The following is a 16,724-nucleotide window of genomic DNA, read 5'->3' on the forward strand; positions in this document are numbered from 1 at the left end:
TGGCTTGGATGGAATAAAAATTGGAAGAACCAGGAAGCAACAGCAAATGCAACTCCACTCTTCTTGAAGGGATTCTTGATTGCTGCTGAGGTCATCTGAGGATATCCGACACTTCTTCACTCTTGACAAAGCAGACTCTGCCAGTGATTCTCCAGAAGGCTTAGGTCTTGGACTAGGGTAGCACTATGGATCCCTCTTGTTCTAGGGCTTCAGCTCTTGGATGGCCCAGCTACTGGTTCCCCCAGCTCTCCAGACTGCAGACGGCCATTGTGGACTATCCAGCTTCTGGTCATGTAATCCAATCTAATAAATTCCCTTTTTATAATTATACTTCCTGTGAATTCTGTTCCTCCACAGAACCCTGACTAGAGAACACTTATGAAGACTCAGAAGGGGAACAGAATGAAGGGTGCGGCATGGAACTATCCAGAACTGGGGTGTGCCCCTCGGCAAATATTACACAATGTTCAATAGATTTTATACTTTTATCCCCACCAAATGTCACCATGAATTAACAGAACTCACTCCTGGGTTACTGGGAATGCATCTTTCCTGCATCCATCATAGCAAACCTTGAGGTTGGAAAGAAAATCTTTCATTTGGTGAATGATTGTGTAGGACTATTACAGAGTCAAGGGAGAAGACAATGAAGATCTATGAGAAGAAACAGTGTGGAAATTGGAATATCTTCAATAAAATAATTGCAAGTCAATATTTCAGGGTAGTTTAATTTCCTATCGCATTTTAATGACCAATAAAGAAGATATAAAAATGTCATTTATAGAGAAACTCTAACATTTTTGTTTTCCTGGTTATTTTAACAGATCAATTGGAACATACAATATGATTTTCAAAATAAATTTTTTTTTTTTACCAAACACTATAATCACTCATGCTACAGATCTGTGTAGTTACTGTTTATCATGCAGTCAAGATAGAAGTGAATAGGAGTTAAACAGGAAGAGAACTCTACTCTTTTCCCTTCTGATAACAAGATAAGGAAACCTTTGTAAGCTCCATGCCTAGGCATTTTCCCATTCTGTTTGCTTTGACTGATTTTCAACAGAAAGTTACAATGTTTCCATTCTCAGGTACTTGGATGATATTGAGGGGCCCTTGAGGTTTTAGGAGGTGAGGGGCAACTTTTTAATCCTTTAACTCCCATCTGCCTCTGTCCACCACCCAGAACCAACCCCAAGCCTTCCAGCTGAGGTGAAGTTTCACGGGTTGGGTAGGAAAGGGGACACAACTTCAGGCCCAGATGGACTCTGTACTCCAAGGGTGGGAGGGGCTGTGGCCAGGGCACCCAGCTGAGCGGATAGCTCCGGCTCCTGCAGACTCATCCTACTTATCTCACACACCCTCCTCCTGCACTCAGATCAGCCCCAGGGATTTTTACAGTCGGACTTCTGACGCCAGTAGCATTGCAAATGCAGAATTGGGCTTCTCAGCAAGGACTTCTGGTTTGTCAAACTCAATCACCTAAAAGAGAAGAAGAAATGAAATTAAAAAAAAAAAATCACCCACCATAATGCCCAAACCACTGAAGGCTTTGGGGAGGTGAAGCCGACCACAGCTTTCTGCACCTTCCCATTTTCCATGACCAGGACACGGTCGCAGTTGAGAACGGTGTTGAGGCGGTGGGCGATGGTCAACACCGTGCAGCCTTTGAAGGCGTCTTTGATGGTACTCTGAACCAGGGTGTCTGTCTTGGAGTCCATGGAGGCGGTGGCTTCGTCCAGGAGAATGATCTGTCAAGGAAGAAACATTGTAAAAATCATGCTAAGCCAAAGCTGTGCCAAGAGGGAAATTCACAGCCTCAGCTCTATTTATTAAAAAGAGGGAGAAAAGCATCCATTTTTTTAAAAAATTACAAAAGAAAAGTGAAAGAACAGTCAAATCACACCCACTTCACCTTCCTTAGAGAGGCTTGCTGGAGGAACAAGGCTGTATGTTCACCAGCCTCCTTTTTTTTTTTTCTTACTTTGTTTTTAAAGAGAAAGAGAGAGAGAGAGAATTTTTTAATATTTATTTTTTAGTTATCAGCGGACACAGCATCTTTGTTTTTATGTGGTGCTGAGGATCGAACCTGGGCGCACACATGCCAGGCGAGCGCGCTACCTCTTGAGCCACATCCCCAGCCCAGTAGCCTCCTTTTTTTAATGGTGTATTCTAATGTTACAAATATGTAGAAAGAAACCTTGAATTCATCTCATTTATTAATTCTTGATTTTAATTCTTGCGCTTTAGGAGTCTCATTAAGGAAGTTGGGGCCTAATCCCACATGATGGAAATTAGGGCCTACTTTTTCTTCTATTAGTCGCAGAGTCTCTGGCTTAATTCCCAGGTCCTTGATCCACTTTGAGTTGAGTTTTGTGCATGGTGAGAGACAGGGATTAATTTCATTTTGTTGCATATGGATTCAAACTAAAAAGCTTCTTCTCAGCAAAAGAAACAGTGAGTGAATAGAGAGCCTACATCTTGGGAGCAAATTTTTAACCACTGTACATCAGATAGAACACTAATCTCTAGGGTATACAAAGAACTCAAAAAGCTAAACACCAAAATAACCCATTCAATAAATGGGCCAAAGAAATGAACGGACAATTCTCAGAATAGGATATACAATCAATCAACAAATATATGAAAAAATGTTCAACATATCTAGCAATTAGAGAAATGCAAATCAAAACTACTCTAGGACTTCATCTTCAGCCAGAATGGCAGCTATTATGAATACAAACAACATTAAGTGTTGGAGAGGATGTGGGGGAAAAGTCACACTCACACACTGCTGATGGGACTTCAAAATAGTACAGCCAATATGGAAAGCAGTATGGAAATGGGACCACCATTTGATCCAGCTATCCCACTCCTTGGTCTATACCCAAAGGACTTAAAAATAGCATACAAACATTGATGGGACACAGTCACACAGACACAGCAGCACAATTCACAATAGTAAAACTGTGGAATCAAACTAGATGCCCTTCAGTAGATGAATGGATAAATAAAATGTATATATATATATATATATATATATATATATATATATATATATATATATATATATATACATACCGTGGAATATTACTCAGAAATAAAAGAGAATAAAATCATGGCATTTGCAGGTAAATGGATGGAGTTAGGGAATATAATACTAAGTGAAGTTAGCTAATCCTCAAAAAACAAATGTTGAATGTTTTCTCTGATATAAGGAGTCTGATTCATAGTGGGGTTTGGGAGGGGGAGCATGGGAGGAGTAGACAAACTCTAGATAGGGCAGAGGGGTGGGAGGGGAAGGGAGGGGTGTGGGGATAGGAAAGATGGTAGAATGAGATGGACATCATTACCCTAAGTACACGTATGAAGACATAAACCATGTGACTCTACATTGTGTGCAACCAGAGATATGAAAAATTGTGCTCTCTATGTGTAATATGAATTGTAATGCATTCTGCCATCATATATAACAAATTAGAATAAAATTTTTTTAGAAAAGGAACCTTGAAGAGACCTTCAGCAAACCAGCATGGGGTATAAAAACAACACTTAGATACATTTGCTACTGCTGCTGTAGCAAATGACCACAAAATTCGAGGCTTAAAATGACAACAAATATATCATTTTATAGTTTTAGAAGCCAACAATCCCCCAAATCAAGATGTCATCAGGGCTGCGTTCTTCCAGCAGACTCTTGGGAAGAAAGTGCTTTGCCCTGCCCAGCTTCTAGAGGCCACCTGCATTCTGTAGCCCATGGTCCCTTCCTGGAATCACACCTCCTTCTCTCTTTGACTCTCCTGCTTGCTTCTTAAAAAGACTTGTGAATAGACCAGGCTCACTGAGATACAGGAAAGTCTCTCCATCTCAAGGCCCTTAACTTAAGCCTATCTTCAAAGTTTTTTCTGCCATGTAAGTGAACATATTTTATAGGTCTGGGGTATCATGGCATAGACATCTTTTTTTTTTTTTTCCTTTTGTAGAGGGAGCATTGCTGTGCTTACCACAGAACTGATTTGATTTTACAAATTAGAGAGCTTAAACTCCCACCTCTGCTGAATCTCAGTCCAGTTACTTTTCCATGGCTCCATTCCCTCATGGGAAGGGGAGTTATGCCTTATTATGAGAAAGAAATGGAAAGACACAGAAGCACTTAGCATGAGCACTGCCATAGGAGGCACCAAGCACAGTCCTGGCTCCCTTTCCCCTGCCACCAGCACATCTACAGAATACACACAGTGAGTCCTACCCTTGATGAGGATTCAGAGTGGGATTTCCTGAACAATGGCATTCTCCAAATCAGTAAGCAAGGCTAGCTAAGTCACTTAAAAAAAAAAAAAAAAAAAAAAAAGGGAATGTGTTTTACAAATTGTGAATGCTAGCATTCTGTTGGCCTTCTTGAGTGTCCTGGGTACCGTTTCTGAGGACACAGAATTGTTCGGGGACAAAGGGAAAAAGTTGAGAGACAGATTTTTCAAACTCAAACCACTGAGGGGAACAGAGAGAATACCTAAGCAAGACCTCCTGGTGGGGCAGCCCAGGAGAGGAAGATGCTACTGCTGAAAATGGCTGTTATTTTTCAATTTTTAGCCCTCACAACTTTGACTTAAGAGAAAGTGATCAGTTTTTAAATGGCTCAATTGCTCTGTCTTTGCTGAAAGACAAACGCCGGGCCCCGTCTCCTGGATTGAGCTGCACTGCAGGAAATATCCAAAATTTGACCAATCCATTTTCCGTGCTGTTTCCTTACTTTTGAATTACGGAGAAGGGCTCGGGCCATACAAAGCAGCTGACGTTCCCCTACCGAGAAGTTCTCCCCATTTTCTGTGACTTCTGCTTGCAATTTTTCCGGGAGTTTCATTATCTATAAAACATAGAAAATGCCACATTTATGCGGATGATCTATAAAATTGTCCTGAATCGTCTGTATTGATTGCCCCCTTCTCTTGCATTTATCAGCTTGCTTTATTTTACTGTAGAAAAGAAAGTGCAAAACAACAATCATTTCAATATTGCAAACAGGCACCAGGGAAAGACCAGGGAGGAGGCGGACATTAATAATTTAAAATCACAGCGTGACTCATAGAACCCCGTAGACAGCTCACCAAAAGAGTACAAATGATGCACAGACGGTTCCAGAGAACACACAAACAAGGAGAAATGGCTTTTAGGGTGGCTACTGTGGGACAGGAACATTTGGGGCTGACAGGGTCATGGGCAAGGGCTGATTTATTCAGTGCAAAAAGCCAGAGTGACTTTGAGAGATGCTCATGTTGGCACCATGTGGCTTCATAGGCAGGATGCTCACCTGCTGACCCCAGCTGGGACTGCAGCTCTGACGGGGAGGCTCCCCGATCACAGATGACTCAGTCTCCTCAAACTAGCCATATTCGTCATTCCCAGGACAGGCCATACCCCCTTATCTTCCTGGGGCTTATCTGTCCTGATAAATGAGGCCACTGGCCTCATAATAAGGCATAACTCCCCTTCTAGAATCAGCTGGACTTGGATTCATGTCTCTATTCTGCTACTCACTGACCTGGACATGTCTTTTCCTTGAGCTTTAATTTCTGCACCCCTAAATTGAGGGGTAAGAGCACCAACCTCAGAGAGCTATTGCAAGGACTGAGTGAGCTCAATGCACGTAGGACACTTAACTGGATCATTGCAGAACCATAATAAACAGTGCCTGTGACTGCTTTTTATGTAAAAAAGAAAAAGAGCAAATAAGGACTGTATTCTACTGACGTATGTGGCATCCACAAAATAAACCTGGCCTAGTGCTGTTCCAAGTGCTTGTCAAATTTAAACCTGGACCAGGTATCTGGGGGAACTGAGGCTGGGAAATGGACTCATCCTGAACAGTCCCAGAAACCTACTGTGTCTTTCATGAATGTTCTCTCCAGAACCTGCCAGAGCATCTCATCGGTGTGACTCTCAAAGGGATCCAAGTTGTACCTGCAATAAAGGAGAGGAGAAGGAGCTGGATTTCCTAGGGCGAGAGAATGGGGGTTGGGGGGTCCTTCCAAAGACAAGAACATGGGGAAGGAGTGGGATGCTGGAAGGAGCCATGGGCCAAGGAATGCAGGTGGCCTCTAGAAGCTGGAAAAGACAAAGCAATCGTTTCTTTCTGGGGCAGGTAGGGGAGAACAGGAGGGGGCAGGTGTGGAGCCTGCAGCTCCAAGAATAGTGCTCAGCCCTGGCCATGATACCAAACACCCACAACTCTGCAATGAATCAGAGACCACTGAGGCAGACGGAAATGCGAAGCCCTGCAGAGAGGAAGGCACAACACTTGGGCCTCTCCATGTCCCTGGGCAGCAAAGTAGGTTTGACCTTCCATAAATTCTTGGCAAACAGAGAGATAAAGCCAGTAACTCAAGCTGGCATTCCAAATCTACTCAGCCTTCAGAGGCCAGAAGTACCTCTGCGGCTCCCAGGACCTTGCACAGGGTTGAGCATCATATGCAGGCTGTAAGTCTAGTGTCTCAAGATGTATTTCTCCTACAAGCCACGCTATAGAAAACACCCATGCCTCATTGGGTGCTCCATTTGAGGGAATGTCCCTCTCACTGGACCAACTGAGAAGCTGCAGTTTCCTTTTCATGCTTTGACCTCAGATCCTGGGCCCGTGGAAATTGTAATCCTGCTGTTCTTTTACTTGAACAGCTTCTGTTTGCTCTTTAGTAGGAACAAATTAATACACTTCCAAGAGATGGCTTCATATGTAAGGCTACCATCCATCTATTCCATTATGCACTCTGGGGTACCTTTGAAAGAGGCCATTACTAAGAAATGCCGGGATACAGGCATAAAATAAGTTTGTCCAGGGCCAACCGGGATATCTGCTCACCCTACATATCAAAGCATCTTGCTTATTAATAATGGAGTTTCTAAAATGCAGAGCTCATGGCCCTATTCCCCATCTCCTTCGAAGGCTTTACTCAAAAAAACAGGTACCAACAGTCCAAGGAGATGCTGCCTCCCTGAGACAGGACAGCCCCAGGCCAGTCAAGCCCTGGGGACTGTGGGTCTGGTTTCACTATCCAAAAATAGGAATGCAGGATGATCAAAACCAGCTACCTTACTGTACCTACAAACAGGACAGGATCCTGGGGGATCACGGTCAGCTTGGTTCGGAGGTCTTCCAAACCGATGGTACAGATATCCACCTCATCGATGAGGATCGTGCCGCCCGCTGGCTCCACCAGGCGGAACAAGGCCATTCCCAGTGACGACTTCCCTGGGAACCGTAAAAAGCACAACAACAAATCCAACATTCGTTTGTGCTTCCATCATACCCCGGCATTTAATTAAAGGAATTTTTAATGCAACGAAAATGACTCTGTGTGGATGACTGTGCAGGCAGAAATTCCTCACTTGGGGGGGGAGGGGGCGGAAGCCTTGTCACAGTTAACCTGCCCGTCCTCGCAGGGGCCTTTAGCACACAAGTCATCCTCTGGGCCTCATTTCACCAGAATGATTCTCATTTAATTAATATAAAAACGGATGTGTGGTTGCTTCCAACTCACACAACCATTTAACCTGAAGTCCTAATTTACAGTAAATAGATGTGAGGGAAAATTAGAGCCGATCCAACACACATACCCTTCACTCTCTGGTGTGGCCTAACACATTCAAGGCAGAGTCAAGGAAAACAGCCTGAAAGACACAAAAGCAGGGCTGGTCCTCACCAGAACCTGTTCTTCCGACGATCCCAACCGTCTGCCCACTTTCTATGTTTAGGTTCAGTCCGTTGAGAACAAGGGGAGTGTTGTCTCTGTATCTCATCTGATAGTCTCTGAAGGTTATCTCCCCGTGACTGGGCCAGTCCTTGGGACAGGCGCCCACTTTGAGGGGATGCGTGCTCTCGGGAACACAGGTCTGAAAAGCAGAATAACCAACGACAGGTTAATAACTATTCATTTCCCCATTCGTTTAAGTCGTTCCTTCCTCTAACTCTCGGTTCTGGTGTTTGTGGTGGTGAAGTTGACCCATAAGAACCCTGGTCTCAAAAAAGCTCATGTTCCAGTGGGGACGTCAGATAATGAACAAGAAAAGCAATTAGAAATGCAGACAATGAAACAGAGCGTTGGAACAGCCTTTGGGACTTGTGGGGTGGGCAGAGGAGAGGGAAATAGGAGTATTTGAGGGCTGAAGAAAACATCTATGTGACATTGGAGCTGAGACCAAGAAATGCTGAGAAGACTTCAGCTACAAGAGGATTCCAGTTCAGGGCCTTCTAGACAGAGGGGGCCAGAACCAACTTGGGTACTTTGAGGAATAGAAAGTCACGGGGCTGTACTGCTTAAGGAACAAGGGGAGGGTGACACAGGGGAACAAGCAAGGGACAGCTCACACTGGGCCCCGTGGACCTGGGCAATGTCAGCAGTGTGACCTTGAAGCTGTGGCAAATCCAGGCTGAGACTTGAGATTTGCAGAATTCAATCAGATACAATTTCAGTATCTACCAGAGCTATCAGGGTACTAGAAGTGAAAAGACAAGAATGCAGGATGTCAAGTTCAGTGGTCTTTAGAGTCAAAAGGAAAAGGCATGTAAGTTTCCTTCCTGAGAGTCGAAGAAATGCAAAGTCTAATGAAGGAGATCAGTTTGGCCTCTTTATAAGACCAACCTCTCCTTTGAAGTTACAAAGTTCCCTATTAACAACTAGAAATAGGGATCCCATGTACCCTGTCAGGGTGACTGACCAGCCCAGATCTCTGGTCCATGAAAAATTTCAATTAGCTGAGGAAATAATTGCATTCTTACTATTTTTAAGCCTTGGAAGATGTAGAATTAAGAATAAAAATACTTAAGAGAAGAATAGCTGGGCTTGGTGTCACACACCTGTAACTCCAGTTATTCAGAAGGCTAAGGCAGAAGGATCCCAAGTTCAAGGCCAACCTCAGCAACTTAACAAGAATGAGACCTGATCTCAAAAAAAAAAAAATAATAATAATAATAATAAAATTAAAAAGGATGGAGGTGTGGCTCAGTGTTACAATGTCCCTGGGTTCAATCCTTCAGAAAGGAGAGAAAGAGAGAGAAGGGAGAGGGAGCAATACTGTAACCATATATTTAAGAAATCTGCATACTTTGTGTTCAAGTATTTATAACATGTATAGAATTCGGCTTTGTGATTCTAATTCAAAATATAAAATTGAACAATTGATTTAAACACAATTTTAAGTTAAAAGCTTTCTGTTTATATACAGCCTTGGAACTGTCACGAGAACCTAAAGCTCACCATATTTACAAGTTTAATTTATTAGATTTATACAAACTCAGATTATTGAGGTACTTAAAAGGAAATTGAAAGTATTAAATTTTAAAATGCAGTTTAAAATGTTTTAAGTGTTTAATTAAGTTTGTAAGTGGGGCCAAACACTGTTCAAAGGCCCTTAAAAAGAGATTGCTAGGATGGCTTAGACTTCTTCTCAAAAGAATAACAGCACTAAAACAGGGTCCTCCGTTTGAAATTGGTAATGGCTTCTTCATACTGAGTGGGGGTTGGGGAAGGGGGACTCTAACCCCCTACGGGGCCGAAGAAGATGGGAGTGGAGATGGCCCACTCCGGCTTGTCTAATACAAGATAACTCAATCTGCATATGTCCTTTGTCCTTCCCTGCCTCTTCTCCTGAAAGTTCTGCTAATTTTCAGGGATTTCTGAGGTAGAATCTTTGAAGCAGTTAAGTTTCTCTTGCCTTCCTTTAAAGCTGGCTTTGTGCTGGGTACTTTAGCCCACACCTGCAATTCCAGCATCTCTGGAGGCTGAGGCAGGAGGATTGCAAGTTCCAGGCCAGCCTCAGGAATGAAATGAGGCTCTAAGCAACTTAGTAAGACTCTGTCTCAATAAATAAAATAAAATAAAATAAAATAAAAAGGGCTGGGGATATGGCTCAGTAGTAAAGTATCCCTGGGGTCAATCCTCAGTGCCAAAAAAACAAAAACAAAAAAAGAAGTTGGCTTTGAATAAAACCAACTTTCCTACCAATTTGACTCCAGATATTTCTGGAGCAGGGAGTTGGTACCAGGGGTTGGTACAGCTGCCCAGTAAGAGCAGCTGTGAATTGAACAGAAAAACTCTCAAAGAGAAGTGAAGCTGTTTTTGTTTTTCAATTTACAACTTTAATCAAATATTAATTTTCAGAAACCAAAATGAGCCACTGAATTGTCTTTCCTGAGTATATAAACTGCCTATAAAGAATTTTTTATTTTATAGAAAGAGATTCACATTCAACACCAAGGACTTCGTATTATAAATAGAGGTTTAAAGAAGAGGGGTGACTGGTCAGATTTGACTTTTTAAAAAGATCCCTTTCACATCAAAAAAAAAAAAAAAAAGATTAAATACCCGCCTAGTCCTGTCCCTTCTCATTCACACACTGGTTTCTTACCGTAATGTACTCCCTTAGCAGCTCCACGGAGGTGAACTTGGCCTGGGTCTCCGTTCCTGTCCGCACGCACACTTGGAGCAATCCGCTTAGCTATTGCAAAGGAGCAAGCAGTCGCCGTTAGAGGCCTTTCCTCCTCTGGGTTCTGCTCTCCCACCTTCAGGACTGCCCTTGAGGATCACCACCCCCTTCTCACTCGGGGCCAGTCGCATGGGGGCCTGCATTCCCAGCCAGGCACCCCAAAGTGGAGATATATTCCTGTCGGGTTCTTTTGCCTTTGAACACTTCCTCTGTGTCTGGAAACAAATGGTATTTACATTTTCCCTGGCACTCCAGATGGCGGGAATCACCCCCCCCACCACTGCACCACTTTATCCTCGCCTTTCTGTCTGTGCAGTGGGGACCTGCCGTCCAGTGGGAATGCTTCCTGGGGGCAGAACTGCTGGGAATCCTTTCTCGCAGCACCTGGATGGGCTCTCCATCAAGGGCCCCTCCCCACTCTCCGCCCAACACCAAGAAGGAACTGAAATTCAGCCACCACCGGAGACCACTAAACCATCCAGCCCATCTGCCCGCTTTACACATGAGAAAATCATGTATTAAAAAAAAAAATCATGTAGGGCAGAGGGATGGCTTGATAAGATGACCCACTTGAGGCCAGGATATCCCAGAAGGCTACCCTGAGATTTAGGGCTAATAGTGTTTTAGGATGAAGGATGCCCCCTCCCCCACCTGCCAAAGATATACCCATATCCAAATCCCTGGAACCTGTGAAAGTTACCTCATTGAAAACAGGTCCTTTGCAGATAGAATTAGGATCCTGAGAACATCCTGGATTACCTGGATGGACCCTAAAGCTAGTGACAGGTATCTTTACAAGAGACAGGATAAGTCACAGAGCAGAAAGGGGGATAGGCAGGCAAAGGCAGGAGCTAGAGTGAGGCAGTTGTAAGTCAAAGAATGCCAGCAGCCACCAGCAGCCTGGCCAGACCAGAAACAGCCTCCCCCGGAGCCTCAGAGGGACCACAGCCTTGCCAACACCTTGCTTGTGGACACCTGACCTTCCAAAGCTGAGAGAATAAGTTTCTCTTGTTTTAAGTCACAAGCTCAGGGTAATTTGTTGCAGCAGCCTTAGCACACACGGGGTGTAGGTAGTGAACCCAGAAAGTACGGAGGGGATGGGTGACATAGGGAGCCTGGGAAGGCAGCCAATCCCAGGTGTGTGTTCATGAGAGGTCTGAGCAGCAGGCATCTGGGATTGGGTTGCCCTGGGACACCAGAGGGGCCACACCACAGAGTTGTTCCATGCCAGGGCAAGGAGTCATCCCTCAGTATCCTTTGAGGGGCTGATTCCAGGACACCACCACCATCACCCTTGGCAGATACGGAAATCCAAAGATGCTCAAGATCTTTACATGAAATGGCATCGTATTTGCATCTTACCTATGCATCTCCCCCAAATAGTCTAAGTCACCTCTAGATTACCTCTAATATCTAACACACAATGTAAACTTTATGTAAAGGCTGTCACACTGTATTTAGGGCATGGTGACAAGAAAACTAGTTTACATGTTCAGTAGAGACACAGTAATTTTTTTTCCTGAATATTTCCATTTTGCAGGTGGTTGAATCTGTGATATGGAACGTGGATTCTGAGGACTAATGTATTCACTAACTCCCTTCAGTCACTGCTGAGGCTGTGAGAACCCCATCCCTTACATCTCCAGCTGCCCCTAGCCTAGCAGAAAAGAGTTAGAGGCAGGATCAGTCTTCTCTCATGACACACATAGATGACACACATTTATTAAGCAATAGCGATGGGCCCAGTACTGGTCAGGGTGCTGGTTTTCCGAGGTTGAACATGATGGACAAGACCCTGCACTCCTGGGCTTATGTTCTAGTGGACTGGCAGGTGGAAATTTCAGGAACCATAAGAACAAGGTATTGATAAAATAGGAAGCTGTGGGTGACTGGCTAAGGCTAGGGGTGGGCAGGGAGGACTATGTGAGCTGAGGTCTTTATGATGAGATGTCCACCAGGCAAACCTCAGGTGAGAAAGCTCTGGAAAGCAGCAAGCGACCTTCACAGAAGAAGGCCACGGAGCCCAAGCAGGTGAATGCAGGAAGAAGAGCAGTGGCTGCAGACCCTCACAGGCCTCCGTTGCACCTACCTCCCTGATCGACACAGGCCAGGGCTTCCCATTTCTCTTAGAGCCATGGCTCTCAACCTGGGTGATTATGTCCCCAGGGGACATTTGGCAAGGTCTAGAGACAGTTTGGGTTGTTCCAACCTGGGGGGAAGGGAGGTCATATTGGCATCTAATGGGTAGAGGCCAGGGAGGCTGCTGAACATCCTCAGGTGCACAGGACAGCCCCACAGGAAAAGCATTATCTGCTGGGCATGCTGGCACCCAATAATCCCAGTGGATCGGGAGGCTGAGGCAGGAGGATCACGGGTTCAATGCCAGCCTCGGCAATTTAGCAAGGCCCTAAGCAACTCTGCGAGACCCTGCCTCTAAATAAAATACAAAACGGGCGGGGGATATGACTCTATTGTTAAGCACCCCGTGGGTTCAATCCCCAGTACCAAAAAAAAAAAAAAAAGCATTATCTCACCCAAATGCATATCAGAATACAGATAACACCCCTTCCCTGGCGTACAAAGCTCCACACATTCTACCTCTGCCAACCTTTTATTTCTTACCACTTTGCTTAGGCCACCCAGCCTTTTTCAGACTCTCAAACACACCAAGCTCAGGCCCCCAGGCCTTTCCCCGGCTCCTCTGCCTGCTGCACCTTTCCTCCCAGTCTCCTGTGGCTTGTTCTTTTTTGTTCTGGTCTCAGCTCGGAAGTCACCCCCCAGCAGAGGCCTCCTCAGGCTTTTGGTTGTAATGTTGCCCCCCTTCCCCCGTCACTGTACCCCACTTTATTATCTTCACTGCACTTCCTGAACCCTTATTGGTTATTTACTTGCCACCATATTTATTCCAGCTCTGCACTAGAATGTAAGCTCCCTGAGGGCAGGACGGTCAGATTGTTTGCTGCTAAATCCACAACAACCCGTAGAGTTCCTGGCTCACAGCAGCTGCTCAGGGGAGAGCTGGCAAATGAACCCGCGGACCCTGTCCTTGACGGAGGCACATGCACATTTCATTAAGGACAGGAGAAGTATGATCTCCCAAGGGCTTGGGCAGCCCACCCAGGTTTAGCATGTCCACATCAGCACAGAACTGGCCCCAGCAGGTGCCTCTTCTCCTCCACCATGGGAGGGGACGGTACTTTACATTGGCTTTCTTGCTCTGTGGGTGTTTCCTGCCAATTTCTCATCCGTCCTCTGTTCTCAAGTGAAGCTCTGTCGTTTCCTTTCTGTGTTCTCCAAAGGGGTCTAATGCTGGAAAAAGCCCCAGAGCCAGCTGGAGAAGCCATCCCATAAATCTCAATGTGTGCAAATTCTTCTCTGACCCCTACAGGAACGTTTGGAAACATTTTCACAGAGAGCCAATGATATTGCCCAAAAGCATGACCTTAGATGGGGCAAGCTGTTTTACTTGGACCAATTAAGGGAAACCGTTCAACATCATCTGTTTGATTTTTTTTTTACTAGGCAGCAACAAATGAAAGCATCCATCCATGAGGGAAATTGGCTACCCAAGGAAAAATTCATTATTTTCCTTACCTTAAGAGTATAGAGGATATATTTTTGTTCCTCCTCTTTCCCAAAAATAACACTTAGAATGATATTAGAAAAATTTCCCCCAAAAAGAATAGACCCTTAACAGCAAGGGGATTGGAAAGAGATGAAACTGAATGAGAGAGTTATAAATTTCTGCAAGTTGGAAAGAGGATGAGAACCTTTTGATAAAATGGAAGCAGAATGGGCTAAAGGGATTTAAAGAGCCTTCGGTCTAGCAGAACCTGGAGAGCCTCCAGGTGTGAGGAGGAACCCACAAAGAGGCTGGCAAATTCATAGTCTGTCTACAAAGACTCCTATTGGACCCATTTATTCACTTCCATCTTTCTCCCAACCAGAAGCAGTGACACACTGTATCCCTAGGCACAGGTTGTGAACACGTGTATATACACACAATTTCCCCTCTAAAGAAATTGAACTGACTACCTGGGGCTCCAGGAATAGTACCTAGATTAAAATTCCCTTTTAATTCTAGCATGTGGGGGTCTAACGGCCAGCTCCCTGGGTGTTTTCCTGCAGTGCTGCACCCAGCCCACCATAGTCAGGAAGCTTCCTATGAAGAGAGACCTAGGAAGGAATTCACAAGTTCCAAAGAAGCCCTAAAAACCCAACCCACCCATTCTCCCATGCTTAAATGGAAACAGAGCAGGAGACAGCTGAGCAAATCTAATGGCATGAAAGAGCAAGAACTGTACAGACCAAAAAAAAAAAAGAAAGAAAGAAAGAAAAAGAAAAAAAGTGACCCAGGAACAAACAGATATATATAAGTCAAAGAAGAGAAAAGAATCTAAGGGTGGTAGGGGGGCTCTAATAATATAATAACAGAAATTTTGAGATAAAAGAAACAGAAATTGATGCAGGAAGTCTAATATGCAACCAATATACATGAGTCATAGGAAGAAAACAGAGAAAGGAAAGAAATTGTCAAAATGAAGGAGAAGTTTCTCTGAATTGAAGGGAGATTTGACTTTAAAGTAAAAGAAGCCACAGCATCGAAGAGAATATTTTAAAATGACCCATATTCTGAAACATCGTCCTGGAATTTCAAGTACCACTGGTAAGGACTACATTGGAAATGTTTCCAAAGAGAAAAATGGGAACCATATATCAAGGGACAAGTTCAAGGAGCATCAGGCCTAGGTGGACTGGCTTCAAATCCTGGCTTTCAGACATGACATGTGTGGGATCTTAGCAAGTCTTTCTGGGTCTCAGTCTCCTCATCTTTAATATGGGGCTTACAGTAGTATCCTAGGATCATCATGGGGGGGGTAAATGAATTAATTTATATAAAGCAAAGCAAATACCATATGTTCACCTACTATTGTTGTTATTCAAAAGAAAATAAGCATCCAAGAAGATAAGCCAGTCATAGACACTGCCATGGCCCCTCCAGTATTTATTTCACAGCCCCCATTGAAGAGTAGCCGTACAACTTTGTGGTGGCCTAAATCAATCATCCCAATCCCATTAAGCCACTAATTAGTTCTTGAATACCTAAATTAATACAATAAGAGTAAAGCTCAGGATTTGTCCAGTGGTTAGGACAGGAAATATCTCCAGCCACAGACCCCAGAGGACGTTAGTCACTATTGCATAACTATGAGGGAAGATATCACAGAAGGACAAAGACAAGAGCCATGATCCAACTGTGCCTGAAGCCCACACAACTTCCCAACATGTTAATGATGCCAGCTCCTAAACTCTCTTCACTGTGTTAAGCCCATTGGAGTTTTCTTTCGTGTCCAATCAAAAGCACCCTCCCTGATACGTTACCTGGATGATGTAAGACAGCGACAAGCCTTTGGACGAAGGACTGATTGAGGAGAAACTCAGGGTCACCAACAAGGCCACAACCAAGGTGACGATGTTCATGAGGATATCCATTCTTAGAGCAAACCACCTGAGAGCACAGTTAAAATACAGAAGGTGGCTGGAGTTTTCATCGTTTAGCATCTTAAACCTAAAATCAAGAAAATCAGACAAAACAAGAGGTCGGGTTATGGCTTAGGTCACACAGATGAAGGATCAGGGCAACTGGAGGAATGGAGCCAGGGACTCCTTACTCAAAGAGAAGCCCGTTCTCACACGGGAAAACTGAGCATCTGTCCACCTTCTCCCTGCCACCACAGACATCTTTGATTTGCACAGATACATACTGAGAAATCCCATGTGGCGGTCACCAGTGGTGCCAAGTGGGCTCTTTCTGTCTCTCCCCAGAGCTGGCGATTGGAACCCACAACTGAGAACAAGAGCTACTGAGAACTCACATGGGGTGATCTACATAAGGGGTGCCGGGAGGGGGGGGTGTTGTGGAGGAGGCCACCTTCGAGAAGAGTCAGTGTCTGTGACGGTGAAGGAGGCAGGGAGGGTGTCTGCCTGGCTCCCCTCCCCACTTCAGACAGACAAGATTCAAAATCATTGCTTAGAAAGCTGGGGGCGGGGGTCTCTTCAAGGACAGGAAGCTGACATCTCGCACCCCTGCCCATGTCCACTGAGCCCAAGGGCTCGCTGAGGGAGAAGGAGCACCAGGCAGAGCAACAGAGAGGTGACCCAGCAGAGCACAGGGGCCAGACCCACCCCTGGTGTTCCTCCTTCCCCAGATGAAAGCGGGGTGCATCCTGCCGGTTCCTGCAGTGCCT

The 16,724-nt window shown here is 44.7% G+C and overlaps 1 protein-coding gene across 4 annotated transcripts in view; it reads right to left on the reverse strand.

Annotated features, from left to right (window-relative positions):
- Window positions 1-1,395: 1,395 nt before the first annotated feature.
- The window catches only part of Abcc12 (ATP binding cassette subfamily C member 12), a 59,017-nt gene continuing 43,688 nt past the window's right edge, over window positions 1,396-16,724 (reverse strand). For 2 of the 4 annotated variants that reach the window (XM_077793145.1, XM_026406896.2), the window contains 8 exons: window positions 15,859-16,045; window positions 10,399-10,488; window positions 7,695-7,884; window positions 7,084-7,243; window positions 5,880-5,958; window positions 4,751-4,864; window positions 1,587-1,751; window positions 1,396-1,482 (listed from right to left, as the gene is read on the reverse strand). In XM_077793145.1, the coding sequence (XP_077649271.1) occupies window positions 1,396-1,482; window positions 1,587-1,751; window positions 4,751-4,864; window positions 5,880-5,958; window positions 7,084-7,243; window positions 7,695-7,884; window positions 10,399-10,488; window positions 15,859-16,045 (1,072 nt within the window). The remainder of the gene's footprint in view (window positions 1,483-1,586; window positions 1,752-4,750; window positions 4,865-5,879; window positions 5,959-7,083; window positions 7,244-7,694; window positions 7,885-10,398; window positions 10,489-15,858; window positions 16,046-16,724) is intronic. The other 2 variants (XM_026406897.2, XM_077793146.1) reach the window with 2 other exon arrangements.

Source organism: Urocitellus parryii, chromosome 15 (genome assembly GCF_045843805.1).
Source record: "Urocitellus parryii isolate mUroPar1 chromosome 15, mUroPar1.hap1, whole genome shotgun sequence".
Lineage (NCBI taxonomy): Eukaryota > Metazoa > Chordata > Mammalia > Rodentia > Sciuridae > Urocitellus > Urocitellus parryii.